Raw genomic sequence first — 16365 nt, forward strand, 5'->3', positions numbered from 1 at the left:
AAGAAATGATTCATTATTTCTGAGAAAATTATATTTCAAAATTCCCGCCTCTGGATTTAAAAGTGCGACATCGATACCAAATTTGATGTCTTCGTCAACGCCTGGTGGTCGATGGCAGCGTAGGCAACTCTCGGGCGCGCTCATCTACTAGTCACGCAGTTTATTTCCTGCGCGCTTTTTTACCAGTTCATACGCGCCTCTACAATAGAAAAATCACTCACCAAGCACTCTGCACGGACATAGACATCGACATCTCCGACGCCTCCGCCATCTGCAAACGGTAAGAAGTAAGTCAGCGATGCACTCGTATCAAGACGTTTATTGACAACGAAGCGAAATTGCCATTTACACAATTTACAGATGCGGTGGAGTGCTCTAAATATTAACTACATTCAAAGCCGACCGCTTCGTAATGAAAGAGGGTAAGTCACTTGGGAGCAAAAAGGAAAACAACTCCGGCGGGAGCGTGACATCCAGCGGCCAGCCTTCACAAGCCCGTTTTTCGCTATCAGAGTCAGTCCCAAATGTTTTCGCTTTGGTACGTTTTAGTGCGCGGAACTGTGGGGCCATGACGCGAGCGTCTACAGCAAAGAACTTGATCGCCGTCAGTTTGTCGAGTTGGTCCGCGCATGCGTGCACACAGAGGTAATAGATATCACGCTATCACGAAGAAGCCGACTCTGCTTTTAACTCTTTTATAGCTAGGCTATAGGAAGGAGGCTCCCTCCTGATTTCCTCATATCTATTTCCTTCATGCTTGTTAGCCACCTGCATTCAAACTGCAGCATGAGGTTTTCGCGATTGGCTCCTCATTCAACCCGGCGACCGCAAGACACTGTCTCGTCACGTCAACAGTGCCTATAGTCTTGTTCTGAGAATGGACCCAGTGCAAACTTGGTATGCGCCCGCCTTTCTTTCGTTTACAGCCTATGAATTCGCCCATTAAGAAAATCGGTAGTTTTCTGTTATCCTAACTCCACTTCTCACATTGGTTCTATGGAGCAGATTTTTTAATCTGCGCTCTTCGTTAGTTTACATAGCCTCAAGCAGAAAATCTGAAAAAGCCTTAATTTTAGAACGAAAGCTATGCTCCTCGAGGTAAAACTTCAAAGGTCAAAATTTGATGGTGTTTTACATTCAGCAGACGGTTTTATTTGTTTATTAATTCTTTTATTTATTTATTTATTTGCTTTTTTTGCTTATTTTTTATTTATTTAACGAAGTCTATTTTCATCAGAAAACACGTTTCTCCTGCCCTCGGCACGTCTGCCTGGGAGACGGGGAGTTACGCGTCCGCAGTTAGAGGCTCGCTGGCAGTCCTTGACTGCTAGCGGTCTCTTCTGCCAGGTGGACGATGGTTCGCCGGAGCTCAGGGTCTGGGCTTCTTAGCTGGGTTTCCCAGGATTCTCTACTATCAATATTTTTGCGGGCCCCTGGAGAGTTCGTGCACTCAAATTCTGTGGCGGAGGATCCCTCTGGCCCCACAGTGTGTACATCTATCATGCCACCTCAGCTCTGGGCATACGTGGTACTTCCATATCGGATTCAATAATCTATTAGTTTGTAGTCGCCTCAGCGCGACAGCTCTATTTTTGGGTGCGGGGGGGGGGGGGGGGGGGGAGGAGGTACCAGCCTTCGTCCAAGTTTTTAAAGGGCAACAATTTCCCAGTAGTTTTGCAGGCGCTTCTCTTTCCCACAGAGCTCGTCGGGCTCTACAGCTGCCCGGAAGCAGAGAATTTAAGTTACCTCATGAGCCGCCTCGTTCCCTGAGACGGTGGCGTGTGCGGTTGTCCAAATTAACTGAATTTTCCTATCCAGCGGTTGTTGCTAATGATCTTGGCCGCCTCCGGTGAGATCCTGCCTCTTATAAAATCTTGAATGGCAGTCTTACTATCTTACTACAAATTTTGCTTTTGTTCAAACGCAGGTGAGCGCTACAGGAACTTCCTCCGCAGTCTCTATGTTGCGGCCTCGGACCGCTGCCGCAAGAACTGCCGTCCCTCGGCCGATTGCGATCGGAGCTACTGCCGCTTCCGTCCTGCCACCCGCCGCTTCAACATAGGCTACGTCCGTTTTCTCCATATTACCGAACCGAGGTTCAAGAGCCTCGGTTCTCTTGGCACTGCGTTCTACGCTGAAGTCCGGGTGCACATTTTTCGGTAAAGGGGGAACAGGCAAGGCGTTCCTTCGTTCCTTGACGATTTAAAATTTCATTTCGATCCCTCTTTCGCGACTAATTCAAGCTTTTTTAGGATCACCCTGCCTCTTCTAATTGTGCTGAGTCTCTCAATATGAGAGGCGCGCAATGCCTCCACTAGTTCTATCCTCGTGTTATGTACTCCTAACCCAAGCAGTCACTCCGTCGAGGTACCAATTGGCATTCCTAGTGCATTTTTAATACATTTCCGAATGATGGCGTCTATTTTATCCCTCTCTCCGGCTGTTATATCCAAGTACGGCATAGCGTAACTAATTCTGCAAATTACGTAAACCTGTATCAAGTTCCTCTCTTTAAATCCCCTACCTTTAACTATGATTCGTCTTATAAGGCCTAGAGCTGACGTGCTCGCACTGGCGCGCGCTTCATCCATGGCAAAGAGTGAGCAACCAGTGCCGGAGAAGCAGCTGTTAAATCCCCGCTTGTCACGTGGTACCAAAGCGGCGAGGCTCCGAGCGTGCGCAGCTGGGACGCCTCTCCGCAGCGGGCCACGTGGCCTGACGTCACAGGGAACACCTCCACTCCGCCGACTTGATAAGGACCTCTTCGGACCAATAAGGAGGGTATGAATAGCGTAAATTTAGCTAAATTTATAACGTTCGAAGCCAAATGGTATTCTGCATACATATATCTGCAATCCCATCCACAAGCATGAATTCTAAAGGCTTTTGTGGGGAACAGCGTTCTGCATGGGCTGCTTAAGCGTAAAAGGTGGCAGCCATGTGGCTGCTTTTTATCAATCATCGCCTTGTGCCTTCTTCGAAAATTACACTTTATACCCTTCATCCAGTGGTCAGGTTTTCAAGGATTCAATCGTGACGTCAACACTCCCTTCGGCAGTTCTCTTCGTGTGGTTAAGGATAACACGAAATTGGCCACCCTGAAAAAGTATACAAACCAACGCAAGCTAAAGCTAAAAAATCATTGCTCCGGTTCTCAAAGCTCAACCGCTCCCTAGGGAATATTGTCACGTTGCAGCAACCAATCATACCGGCCCCTAGCTGTTAGTGTCTTCAAAAACGTCTCCAGAAGCTAGTTTTTCCTTGATAGACATCTAAGTTCTGTGCATGAGTGCCGCCGCAATCCGCTCACGATTCTATTTTTTACCCTACGTGCACTCAAACGACCGTAAAGTGCACAGCATTGAGATTCCCACTTTTTTTATATTCGAACTGACTAAATTTAGACGTTTTCACTGGTCTGTCTAGAAACCCTCTGTCACCAAGCTCCTCTTATTCTTAATTCTCATGAGGCACTAAAGCAAGTTCGAAATGTCCGTGGTACCATTCAGGTTGCCCAATCAATTTGTGTGTCTTGTCGCTTACACAACCTGTTCTACTTATTCCCTAGGTGCGGAGTCACACAGATTTGAACAATTTTGAAGCCGATGCTCTTTCACAGTTGAAACGCAGCACAAAATACAGTGTACCAGAAAGAAGTAGAGGACACAACGCGATGCAGTTTCACGTGTGACCGGCAGCCCCTTTGCACTTTCCCCATCGACCTGACACAAGTTAGCGAATGGTCTCAACTACCATGACACATTGCATTTCGAAACATAGAATAAAATGTGATGCTACACGTGCGTGACTGGCGACGCCAAGCGCAAGCAAACCGTCACCGAAAATAGACAACGTATGACGTTATGCACATACGCTGTAACATAAGGTCATACGCGTATGGAGTACACGCAACGGGACAGACAGAACCACTCACTCGCACAGAAAGGTCATTTTCCAACGCTCCCAAGTTAACAGCTCTAGAAACTCACGTTATAGTGCATGCCATACAAGAAGTATTTCTACGCATTAAACACGAACTCCAGCAAAGCCATCAGCAATATGCAACGCCAACTGTATAGCATTCAAACGAAATCCTATAACCGCAATACAAGTATTATAATCAGCCTGCGTTGGATACGTGGCCACGGTGGGATCAAGGGAAAGGAGTTGGTTCATCGACGGTACTGCGACATTAACATCCGGGCGCCCTTGATGTCATGACCTAATCCAACGTCGGTGGAAAACGCCGCAACGTACAAAGAGCAAATAACTGACCACTGCAAGAATATCTAGGAAAACCGCACAGTCTTCCCCTAACGTCACCCGTCACTCAGCACAGAAAAATCAGGCGTCGTTCGCAAAGTGCAAACTCAGTTTCCTCATCCTACTAAAGGTCCTAACTATCGGATGTCGTCACACCTCACTGCAAGACCTGTCCGGAGATCAGGGCTGACACAGAACACGATCTGTGCTCATCTAACGCTGCCGTTACCTTTCCTAATGTCCTTACCTATCCCTTCTTTCTGAAGTGCTACGCTTTAATCGAGCTCAGCAGATGACCAAGCGGCCTCAGCGGAGCAAGTGCTCTTTCACTGGGTTTAGTGCTGGCCTTCAATCAAGTTTTTTCCCCCACCGCCTACTCGTCACCCTTCATACGGGTCCACATTTCTTTGTCGCCTGTTCTTTCCTCGAGCGCCGCCGTCCACCTCGGCGTAGCCGAGCGAACGGGAGAATCTCAGAATGAAAGAGAGCGAACACGAGAGTGCAGCAGGGGAGGATGAAGGACGGCAATAGAGAATAGAGCGCTAGGAGGCAAGCGATAGGGTGAAGGCAGCTCGCGCCGCAGCGGCCCGTGGCAAAAAGACGGAAAACATATTTGTAGAGCACGCATGAATGCTCTGGCTCCGGCTAGCGCGTCTCAGGTCATGACCCTGACCCTCCTTTCCGCGCGACCAAGGCAAAGCGGCGCGCGAGGACTTAGGTTTCGGGATGGTTCGAGCCCTCTCGAGAAATCAGGGGGAGGGAGACGCGCTTGATGCGAGCCACTGCGCCTAAACCCTTTCTCGGCGGCATCGCCGCCCGCTTCCAGAATATCGTGCTTAGTTATTTAAGAGCGTGTTGCGTGATGTTAAGTGGTTTTTAGCCGCGCTTTGTCGATGGAACGAGACTGGCCTCTGTTTTCAAGATGGCGTGAAGAAAAAGCAGTAACATGGAATGTTACTTTGTTGGCTTTAGTAGCTGAGGGAAGCTTTTTTAAGACCGCTAGCTCTTATCAATCACTTTTCTCGATTTCTTGGGGTCTGCTACCACCTCCCTTCGGCGTGAAATTTTCTCTCCTAGCAATTCAAGATGGCGGCTCCCATAAAAAATCGATTTTGCAACCCAATTTGTGATAATTGGTGACGTCATTTGTATGTCGAATGGGTGATTGATTTGTGAGGTCACTGATTTTGTGATGTCATAATTAGCTAGTCAGCCGACTATGTTTAACCGCTTATAACTTAGTAAATATTGAGCTCATCATAAATCGAATTCGGTATTTGGAATCCTCTAGGTGAATAGAACACATCAGACACCAATATTAACTAATGAAGTTATTGTTTAGTTATGTTTAGGCTTAAATTTAATTGCTAATAATTGGCCGATAGTGTCTTGATTTAAATTATGGCATATTCGTAACGGGCTCGGAGAGTACAACATGTTAGGCACCAATATCATTTATCTATAGTTATGGTTAGGGTGAACATGGCGGCCGTGATGTCCGCACTCGGCAGTTCACAATTTCATACCGCGTGGCGGCTGGGCACCTACCGCCTTAAGGTAAGAAAAAATAGCCCTCCGAAACGTCGAAAAACATTTTCGGCCCAAATTGGCCCAAAATATCCGACCTCAAGGTGTTAGGCGCCCGCTCGCCGTGAGGTATGGAAAAGTAGCCTAATCACGTGGTAATACATCGCTTGGACGATACATTGTGCTACCAAACAGCTTACACTCGTTAGTTCAACGTCTTCCAGATGGTGGCGGCACATTTTTTGTTCTGTATGTAAATAGCCTCTGGCTGTTCTTTCTGACCAATGAGCAACGCAACCATGCAACCGGCGCAATTTCTTCGTCCGCCGTTGCTGCTAAAATAGCTTTCTTCATAGAGCACCAGACCGGCTCAGCACCGGACGCGACATCACGTGGTCATGGGTTCGGATCCAACCGGCGGCATGTGGTTGTTCTGTTTTGAAATAAGTGATGTATAAAATAGCTACCTTATTAATCTCCCATTGATGAACACAACAAATTAGAAAAAAACATCCTCTATGCTCCATGGTTTTGGTGACTGCTGGATTCCGTCATTTTATGTCATAACGAGCCCCCCTTTTACCTTGCCTTGTCTGCTCAATAGCTAACCAGGGCTCAGTTCCTGGCAGTATTCATGCCAAATGTAGCACAAGAGTTCTAGCATTGCTTCCACCCTAATTGTACGATAATGTTCTTACGTGGCACTCGCGGTAATACAGGACGTACTACGTCCGCCGCTACGGAGGAGGGTGGCGCTGGTGAGCCTTCTGACGGTTCTTTCACACTGCACATAAATACCCCCCAAAGCAGGTGATTGGAAAGCCATCGCAGTAGCGAAGTTGGTAGAGCACACGACACGAATTTATGAGGTCGTGGGTTCGGATCCCACCGGCGTCATGTAGTTGCTTTTCTTGTGTTTTCTTAATAAATGATCTTTAAAATAATTGTCCTATTAATCTTCCACTGGCAAGCATCACAAGTGATCTAAAGATAAGGCATCCTCTCTGCTCCTTGTTCTCCGTTACATTTTTTTTGCAAAAGCGTTCAAGCTGCACTGCACCTCCTGAGAACGAAACGCTTCTTACTGTTAAGCATAATAGGATTCTTCGGTAAGCGAGAGCAACGGCGGCCAAAAACGGGAGATCAGCGCTTCTGGCCATACAATGAGTCTCATTTCCAGCCGCGCAGAAAACCGAGCCTTTTTCGTCTTTACTAAATAAAAACGCCAGCGCGGCAAGCTGCAGTTGAGGAAAGGTGTAGTTGGCGTACAAGAACATGCGGCCGGATTTTCGGAACAAGCCGAGAATGTGCCTCCATAATTATTTTCGAGAGTTAAAACGCCACAATAGAAAAGTTTTACCAGTGAAGATCGCAATAACTGGGTGGCTGGAGAGCCCCAGGATTATAACTAAGCAAATATTCAACACTAGGAAACAGACCTGATCATGCCTTTGTGGGAACCAAGCTGCTGAACGTGATAGGACGCGGCGAAGTCATGCGCAGCAGGCAAACCGCTGCTTATCGCTGTAGATTAAAATTAGAACTGAGAATACTATGGCAACAAGAAATGTGCATCTTGCATACTCTCCAGTTCGCGAAATGAACCCAAATATTTCGCTGTAGAAGTCTGCGAAGTCTGCAAAAGAGTAAAAGTCTGCACATATGCCCTCTTCAGTGCAGGTCGCCCGAGGTTCTGTTTGGGGACTAAAGCATTGGAGCGCCTGGCTGGTCACACGGTAAAAGCGCTTGCGTGCGCGCACGTGCCTCTCTCAAAGCTGGCATTTTCCAGAGACATTTTCATGGCAGCCACAGCTCTGGCTGGCAAGCAAACGCCAAATACCCGCATGAACCAATAAGGTATAGGAGGATAAGAAGAGTGAAGGGCATATGCCGCACGGTAGCTGTGCGTTTGAGGCGCATATCGACACAAGCTTACAGCGGGCCATGGCGCTTTGCCTTCGCCATGTGAAGGCAGCCGACGGCACTCACCTTTGCAGCTGCTGGCGGCGCGACGCTGTCCACTGGTCGTCAGAGAACAGAGAGGTCCTCCTCCGGTCGACCTGGCACGGTTCCCGCCGGGACCTGGAGCTCTGCTGCTGGTGGCTCGAGGCTGCTGGCACCGCGCGTGCTGCGGCGCCACTTCTACCTCGTCTAGAAGGCGAACGCGCTTCCTTCTTTAGCTTGTTCTGCCTTCCTGCGGCGGCTGAGCAGTTAAACATTTCCGAAGATTATACGCTAGAGATTGCATGAGAAATTTATTAGATACGCCAGCATATTCTTCCCGTACTTAAGCTGAGCGCAAAGAAAACGAAATATTCTGAGAGTACATAGAGACTGCACTGTTTTTGAGGCAGCGAAAGCCAGATCTTAAAACCTGTAAATACATGAGCCAGGAGCGGCAGAAGGACAGAAGGAGAGCCAAAGACAAAGCACTGGCAAAAAAAACTATCAAAAGACCCGGAAGCAGATATGTGGGCATCGGGCCCTATGCCGAGCCAGGTAGGTTCCCTATTGCTGCGGTCGACAAAAAGAAGAGGCCGATCATTAGGGCTTCAATCTATGACAAGGACCCTGCGAAAGCCGAATCACTGGCCGTAGCCATCACCATCAGGATTCAAAACCGACAGGGCAAGTCATCGCACGTCGTGACGGACTCGCACGTCGTGACGGACCTGTTGAAAAACCTCACGGAACGGTGAGCACACTATAAAGTACACTCTCACACTCACACCGAATAACATGGACACCTGTTAACGAAGGCCTAGTCGGAAAGGAAGTAGCGAATGATCTAGCCCGAGCTCTCACATACAGGGCGAATCCCCATCCCTACCCCGCCCCTATCCTTGGGCCATACGGTGATAGGCTAGAACACCTTGCTAGAAAGACATTTCTCACCGGCACACAAGCAACTGTCTTCCTCAGATGCCATTGACTGGAGGAGAATACAAACATATCCAGGCCTTCACATTTTACGCAAGATCAGACCACCACAATACCCAAGTTACTGCCCTTGGTGCGGAGCAAGCCCCATGGTTTACCATACATTTTGGGGATGCCAGGAGAAACCGGAGAAAAATTTAATAGTGCCACACCTGACACATGAGCAGAGGGAGGAGCCCCTCACCAGCGACAATCTGGACTAGCAAGCTTGGGTAATCCAGCTAGCCCTCAAGTCAGCTGCCGCCAGTGGAGCCTTGAATTAGGGGCCCCGACCACCCGGCTGCTCTAATTAATCACCAACAAATGTTTTTTTTCTCTTTCTCTCTTTCTCTCGCGCAGAACAGATGTTCCGCCTTGAAGAAGATGAATAACCGGGTGCTATACAGGATATAGGAGTATTTAGACAATTTTCGTAACCATATTGCCATTTTACAGACACCTCGCAGCAAAATGAAGAGGCAGCTATTGGCATTTACTCAAGGGCACTTGATTGGAGATCTTCATTTAAGGGCCCTGACTATATCCCTATTTTTGTCTCCTAGTTTCTGGCCGTTGAGGTGGCCTTAATAATGATTCCCTGCAGTATCTCTCAGGTTTAGTTAGCTTCAGACAGCCTTTCCGTCTAGACAGCGCTCGGATAATTGAGGGATATCTCTCATTATGAAAAAACCTGGCGCTATCAAACGACGACACAGAGGGGACACAGCGCTACTCGCAACTACAAGAAATTTTATTCAGAGGCTTCTATATATACAACAAAAACCAAAACAACCCAAAGTAATCGCACGCCACTTGCCGACCGAAGTACAGGAAGAGATTAACACACGGATTTCAATCGCTCTTTCAAATAACTTATCTCTCCTTCAGACAATCCAACTGAAGGGTCACTGACACATGTATGCCCCGTTTCCTCTATATGATAGGCTTCAACAATCTCCCGCGTTACACGATCTCGGTGACGAAAAAGAACACACGTTTTGGAAAAAATGGGAGAACATTTCTTCTTGCGCTTGCTGCAGTCACGACAATGGATAACCATACTATTTGAAGTGTCACTCCTTTCCAAAGCTCCAGCATGCCGTTCCCTTCAATTCTTTATTCCAGCGCATATTATAGAGAGAGATAGAAGCCATTAGTGAAAAAAAAAACAATTTTGCCGGCAATTAAAAATTGGCTGGCATGCTACTCTGCGCGGGGAAGGAATTATGAGAGAAAAAGGCGGTAAGAGAGCGGTGCAGAAAAGGTAAAATAAAACAAACAAAAAGGGGAGAAGATAAAATGCAGCCATTATATGCGTAGTAAGGTGCATCAAAGAGTAATGATGTCCCATATGAAATGATGAAGTGCATCGCCCTAAAAATGAGCTAACAAACCACACTGCGTTAAGAATGTATGAGTATATAATGCAAGGTGAAGTTAGAGCTTGTCAAGATGTCCAGTGTCTTTTACATATGCAAATAAAAATTTCATTGCATGTCTCTGTTGCCTAGCGCAGGCTAAGGGACCTAAAACACTTTCCATTTATAGAGGCACTGGGGAGAGCTTCTGCATGCAATATCCATAGTACGCATGCCCGTCTGCATGCGCGGGGCACTGGAGCAGGATGTGTTCCAGAGCTTCGATCGAGCCGCAGTTGTCACAAAGCCGACTGTTCATTTGACCGAAACGGCATCTCAAGTATTTTCCAAAAGCAGCGTTCAGGCAAGGTAGGTGATAAAGTGCTTCCAAATGGCGAAGAATTTTCGGTGGGAGTCGATCTGAGATGTAGGTCGATGGAGTACAGAAATTGGTACCGATGTGTCGGCAAGCTTCAGGGCCGATACATTCCTTCGGAAGAAAACCTTGATCCATTTGGGACGCATCAGATTTCATGAAGGTCAGAATGTATCTCCGATGTTGATGGCCTTTAAGGCCAGCTTCATTTGCTTTTCATTCGCCAATATGCCACAGTGTACTGGTATCAAATTAAATATTATGCGCTGGCCTGCGACAATAGCCAAATGATGTAGACACCCGATGTGAAGAAAAATAGGCTGATGATTAGTGTTCTTCAAAAGGCTGGACAGGATCTGCAGGGATGCTTTGGAGTAGGTAAAGATAACCCATCGGCCGTGGGTTCGGTGCAGAATATCCTCCTGAGTCCCGAGACATAACGTAGTAAAAACCAGTTAATTTTTTTAATTGAATCTATCAGAGTACACAGATAATTATGATGTCATTCTTTATTTTCTATGACGTTTCGTTAAAAACTTATCAGATGTCCAATATATTGCACACTGGGACTAAGTTGTTCTAAAAACAAGGGAAGATGATATCATAGACACACGCTTTTATAGACCGCTCTTGTCTCATTTCTTGTGAAATTCTTTGAAGCAGTTGCGGCCAGCTGTAAAGCATAAGAATAAGTTACTCTTGCAGCATCGCAACTTTGTTCTTTCGCAGCAACCGGGGTTTCGACACTTGCTTGCGGACTTTTGATCCACGAGCTCCGGCATGTGTGACGCACCCAGTGTGCGCACGGATGGTGACGGAAGTAGAACAATTGCTAGCTTCCGCAGTTTCAAGGCTTCGCAATCACTTTCAATTGAGGGAAACGCCTTGTCAGAGGTAAGCAGAAAATGGGCGAGCTCGAGATTAAATTCCAGCAGTTGCATGATGTTTTTTCTCGGTGTGCCCCGCTCTCGATGGTCTTGCTTGTAAAGCAGCCAAGAGTTTATTTATTTATTTATTCAAGGTACCTACAGCGCCTTGAGAGGCATTATTGTAGGCGGGGGGTAAGTACATTAACAGTAAAATTCAATACAGCACAAGAGAACAAAACAGAAATAAAAGTTACAGAAAAATGATAAGAACTTCCAAAAAGATAAAAGCATTCTGATTGCACCCGAGACACAGAACCAACACTGACAGCAGCATAATCAGAATATTGCAAGGTCAATTGCTGCCTGGAAATTCTCGCTCTCAAACACTTCATTAGGCAGCAGATTCCAGTCACTTATTGTGTTGGGAAAAAATGAATATTTAAATGTATTGATCCGGCAGTTATACCCTCTAATTTTCATGGTATTGTCCCTTCTACTCGAAACGTAGTGAGGTTGCCTTAAATAGAGGCTTTTATTAATTCCTGTTTTATTATTGTAAATGTCGTACAAAAACTTTATTCTAAAAACTTTTCTTCGGTGGGATAATAACTTCCAACCAAGAGCTTCCCGAAGTTCAGAACCTCTAACCTTAAAGTTGTAATTCCCAGTTACGAACCTTGCTGCCCGCTTCTGAACTCGTTCTAGCTTGTCCTTTAAAATATTTGTGAACGGGTCCCAACATACGCATCCATATTCGAGAATTGGCCTGACATTCGTAAAGTACAATGTTTCTTTTAGGCGTGGAGTCGTATGTTTAAAGTTTCTTTTAAAAAGGTTGAGAACGCGTGAAGCCCTGGCAGTTATCGCGTCGACGTGTGCGGTCCAATCCAACTTCGCTGTAAATGTGATACCGAGATACTTTACTCTGTCCTTTGTCTGTAGAACAGATTGATTTAGATTATAGTTGCCCCATATCTTCTTTTTTTGTTTGTGAACTGCATGAGGTAGCATTTACTGGTGTTGAGAGTCATCTTCCATTTGTCACACCACGCACATACCTTGTCAAGGTCAGACTGCAACAGAATGGTATCATTTGCGCACGTGACAGAACGGTAAAGAACACAGTCATCAGCGTACAGCCTAACACGGGAGCACAGTTCACTCGGCAAATCATTTACAAAAACAAGAAACAACAAAGGCCCAAGTACTGAGCCTTGCGGCACACCCGATAAAACCTGAACAGACTGCGAAGTGACACCGTTAATAAGTACCCGTTGTCGCCGTGCATACAAATAATCTTGAATCCATCCAAGAAGTCTAGAAGGTATACCCAAATACGATAACTTTGTTAGGAGTAGAGAATGCGAAACCACGTCAAAAGCCTTGCGGAAATCAAGAAAAACTGCGTCTATTTGAACACCCCTATCTATACCTTCCGCAACATCATGGATGAACTCGGTGAGCTGAGTTGTACACGATAGGCCCGAACGGAAACCATGTTGAGCGGTAGTGAAGAAATCATGACCATTAAGGTGCTTCATAAGACCAGAATATATTATATGCTCCAGTGTTTTACAAGAAACAGAGGTGAGGGACACCGGTCTGTAATTGCATATATTTGCGCGATCACCATCTTTATGTATTGGCGTTACATTTGCAAGCTTCCAGTCATTTGGGAGTTTTTTATAATCCAGGGATTTATTGAATATTGCGACCAAAAATGGAGCTATTTCTATTGCACATAGCTTCAAAATATGATTAGATATACCGTCTGGGCCGTGGGCAGAATGGAATTTAGATCAGACAGCAGCGTCATCACACCCGTCTCAGTTATCATTACATCTTCCATTTCCGGCAAGTGTGTGAAATTTTGCGTGACTAAATTGAGATCTGCTTGATCATTGACAAATACTGAGTGAAAATACGCATTGAAAATTTCAGCTTTACTCAAGTCGTCTGCCACAACGCTGTTATTGTGCACCAAAGACGGAATTGCAATGTTATCTTTTTTAGTATTTTTAATATGCTTCCACACTTGTTTCGGATTAACCCTTATCTTTTCCGATAAAGACGAGAGGTAAAGACGCTTAGCACTTTTCAGTTCTGTCTTAAGCGAACACGTCAATAACTTCAGTTTTGTGAATAAGGAGGGGCTCTTAGTTTTACGATATTTCTTATACAGTGTGGCCTTTCTTCTAATGGATCTACGTAATTCCCTTGAAATCCAAGGTTTGTCAGCGCGTAGTTTCCCTGATACAGTCTTAGAAGGAACGTACGATGTAATCAAGTAGAGAAGCTTGTCCTTAAATGCGATCCACAAGCCATCCACGTCACACGTTACGCTATAACTGAGAAACAAAGGCAAGTAATTTACTAAAGCATTCTTTACAGCATCGTAGTTCCCTCTCTCGTACAGAAATATTTTTCTTGAACGCCCTTTTTGAAATTCGGGTTTCTTGCAAAAAACAGTGGCGGCAACAGCTTCATGGTCACTTATTCCCGGTGCCACTGTAACAGATTCAACTGTACCATTTTGATTGCTAAAAAGCAAATCTAAGACATTTGCACCAGTTGTGCATAAGCGAGTCGGAAAATCCACAAATTGAAAGAGCCCATCGTTGCGGATCATTTCATAAAAGGCTGAGTGTAGCGCTGATCTACTTTGTTCGACAGGAAGCCGGTTGTTCCATACGACATCAGGCATGTTAAAATCGCCTCCCAGAATAATCATATCTGATGATAAGCTTGACAGCGATCTCGATACCCTGTGAAATATTTCCGGGTTGTTTGAACTAGGTGGCCTGTAGAATGATCCCACGGCAAGGCTCTCCCCATTTGACAAAATTATTTTGCACCATACAGATTCTGCACCATCATGAACATCGCTGATTGGTACACTTTGGATGTCGTCGCGTACAAGAATAAACACTCCACCGCCATGCGCGTCTCGATCCTTTCGATATGCTACATAACACGAGGGGAAAACTTCAGAGCTTGTTATATTGTGGTCAAGCCAAGACTCAGTTCCAATAACAACATGAGCCTGTGTTACCTCTACTAAACTGGCAAAATCAGCAGTCTTGTTCCTAACACTCCGACAATTCACGATAAGAAAAGATAGCTGGCTCATAGAGTGCCTATTATGACGGGGAGGGGTACATGACTGCTATTGCACGAATTCACGAACAGAATCAGTAGCGCTGTCAAAAATGTATGCTTTCCCATTGATTATTAGTTTATCGTACTTTAACGCATACTTAGCGTTTAGACCTCGGGCATACGCACTTAACCTGCTCCTTAACTGACGCACACTGGGCGAGTAGTCTTCACTCACTGAGTAACCGGTATCCTTAAACTTAGATGCAACAGAAAGAACCCGCTGTTTGTCCTTAAATAAGTTAAATTTAACAATGATTGGTCTCTTTTTGTTTTCATCATACCTGCCTATTCTATGCGCCCTCTCAATTGCAGCGGGATCAATTTTAACACCCAGTTTTTCGTCGCAGATTGATATGACCTTAGCCTCCGAATCATTCCATGATTCTTTGTCCGTATCTGAAGCACCAAAAAAGAGCAAGTTATTTCTACGGGACCGGTTTTCCATGTCATCTTGTTTTGCTAGCACCGCATTTACAGCACTTGTCAGCTGGCTATGTTGGGATTTCAACTCATCCTTTTCAGCGTTGGCTGGCTGTTCAAGCAGACCTTCAATTTTTGAAGATAACGTTCCGATTTTGTTTTCAATTATTTCTTGGTGTTCTCGCAGAGCTCCCAATTCTTTAAGAATATTTTCTTGAACTTCCAGAATTCGTGGTAGGCACTTCACGGCAGCAACAAGTTCACTACTCGTGCCTTGGGGGGTCGGGCCTGGATTTAGCTCCACTTCACCACAGAGCAGCAGTAACAAGAAGAAAAATGCAGCGTTTCTCAACAGTACGAACCGGCGTCTAACATGATGTCTAACTACGTGAGAACCATGCATGCAACGAAACAACATGTGGGGCGTTACCGGCAAAAAATAAAAACTAAATTTTGCAGAACGTAGACCAACCTGCGTCAGCAGAAGTAAACGTGTGAATCGCAGCACCGACATTTCGCCGGTTCCACGCCCCGATGTCGCTGTGACGCCAGCCGGTATTTGTAGCCGCCAGTCTACCACACCCACCGACAAGGCAGCACAATGTTCGTGGCAAGCAGCGTCGAATCCGTCAGAATCGTCCGTGGGGCAAACTTCGCAGCCGTAGTGATGGAATCCACTTTTCTTCGGGAATGAAGCGTCCAGGCAGCCACTGTCATGCCTAGTTAACAGGAAGGCCTGCGTCAGCAGAAGTAAACGTGTGAATCGCAGCACCGACATTTCGCCGGTTCCACGCCCCGATGTCGCTGTGACGCCAGCCGGTATTTGTAGCCGCCAGTCTACCACACCCACAACCCCCATAGTTCACAACCCCGATATCCATCATGAAGACGAGGGTCCAAATCGTCCACTTCTTTGTGCGCATGGTAATGGGGTAGTATCGCAGCATTCTGTCACAGAGGTCAACATCCCACATGTAAGTGTTGTACCTTGCGACAACTCCTGGTCTCTTGACAGCAACTTTCTTTCGCTCCTGCTTTGAAAATCGTGTGCGCTCATCCACAGGCTCCATGCCCAGATCGGTTTGTTATCATAACAGTTCGTGATGCATATGTTGGAGACAGTGCCGACACACTGAGACATCGCCCCACGATCTTCCGTACGCCTTTTCCGGTCACCTTTGAGCTTGAGCCCTTTCGAAAGCCGTGATTTCATGATTGCCCCTCTTCCCGTTAGGTTCTTTTCAGCTAAAGACTCAAGAAGATGCGTTCCTATAAAATATCGGTCGAAATACAGGGAGCTACCACACGGACAAATCGCTGAAAGCTTCAGCACAACGGCAGCACCGATATCATGCTGTTTCTTTGTGCGAGGCTTCCTTTCCCCTGAATGATCTCAAAATCTAACGCAAGGCATTCAGGGCTTGCCAAGATAAAGTTCTTCAGGCCTGTCAGGTTGGGCTTCCCAGGAACGAAC

The 16365-nt window shown here is 46.1% G+C and overlaps 1 protein-coding gene across 1 annotated transcript in view; it reads right to left on the minus strand.

Moving 5' to 3' along the window:
• LOC144119413 (uncharacterized) overlaps positions 1-7924 on the minus strand; it is a 599791-nt gene extending 591867 nt beyond the window's left edge. The window contains exons 1-2 of the mRNA XM_077652039.1: positions 7780-7924; positions 222-271 (exon numbers count right to left, since the gene is read on the minus strand). Of these exons, the coding sequence (XP_077508165.1) occupies positions 222-271 (50 nt within the window). The 5' untranslated portion in view covers positions 7780-7924. The remainder of the gene's footprint in view (positions 1-221; positions 272-7779) is intronic.
• Positions 7925-16365: the final 8441 nt, after the last annotated feature.

The sequence above is a fragment of the Amblyomma americanum genome, chromosome 2, assembly GCF_052857255.1.
Source record: "Amblyomma americanum isolate KBUSLIRL-KWMA chromosome 2, ASM5285725v1, whole genome shotgun sequence".
In the NCBI taxonomy this organism is placed as follows: Eukaryota; Metazoa; Arthropoda; class Arachnida; order Ixodida; family Ixodidae; genus Amblyomma; species Amblyomma americanum.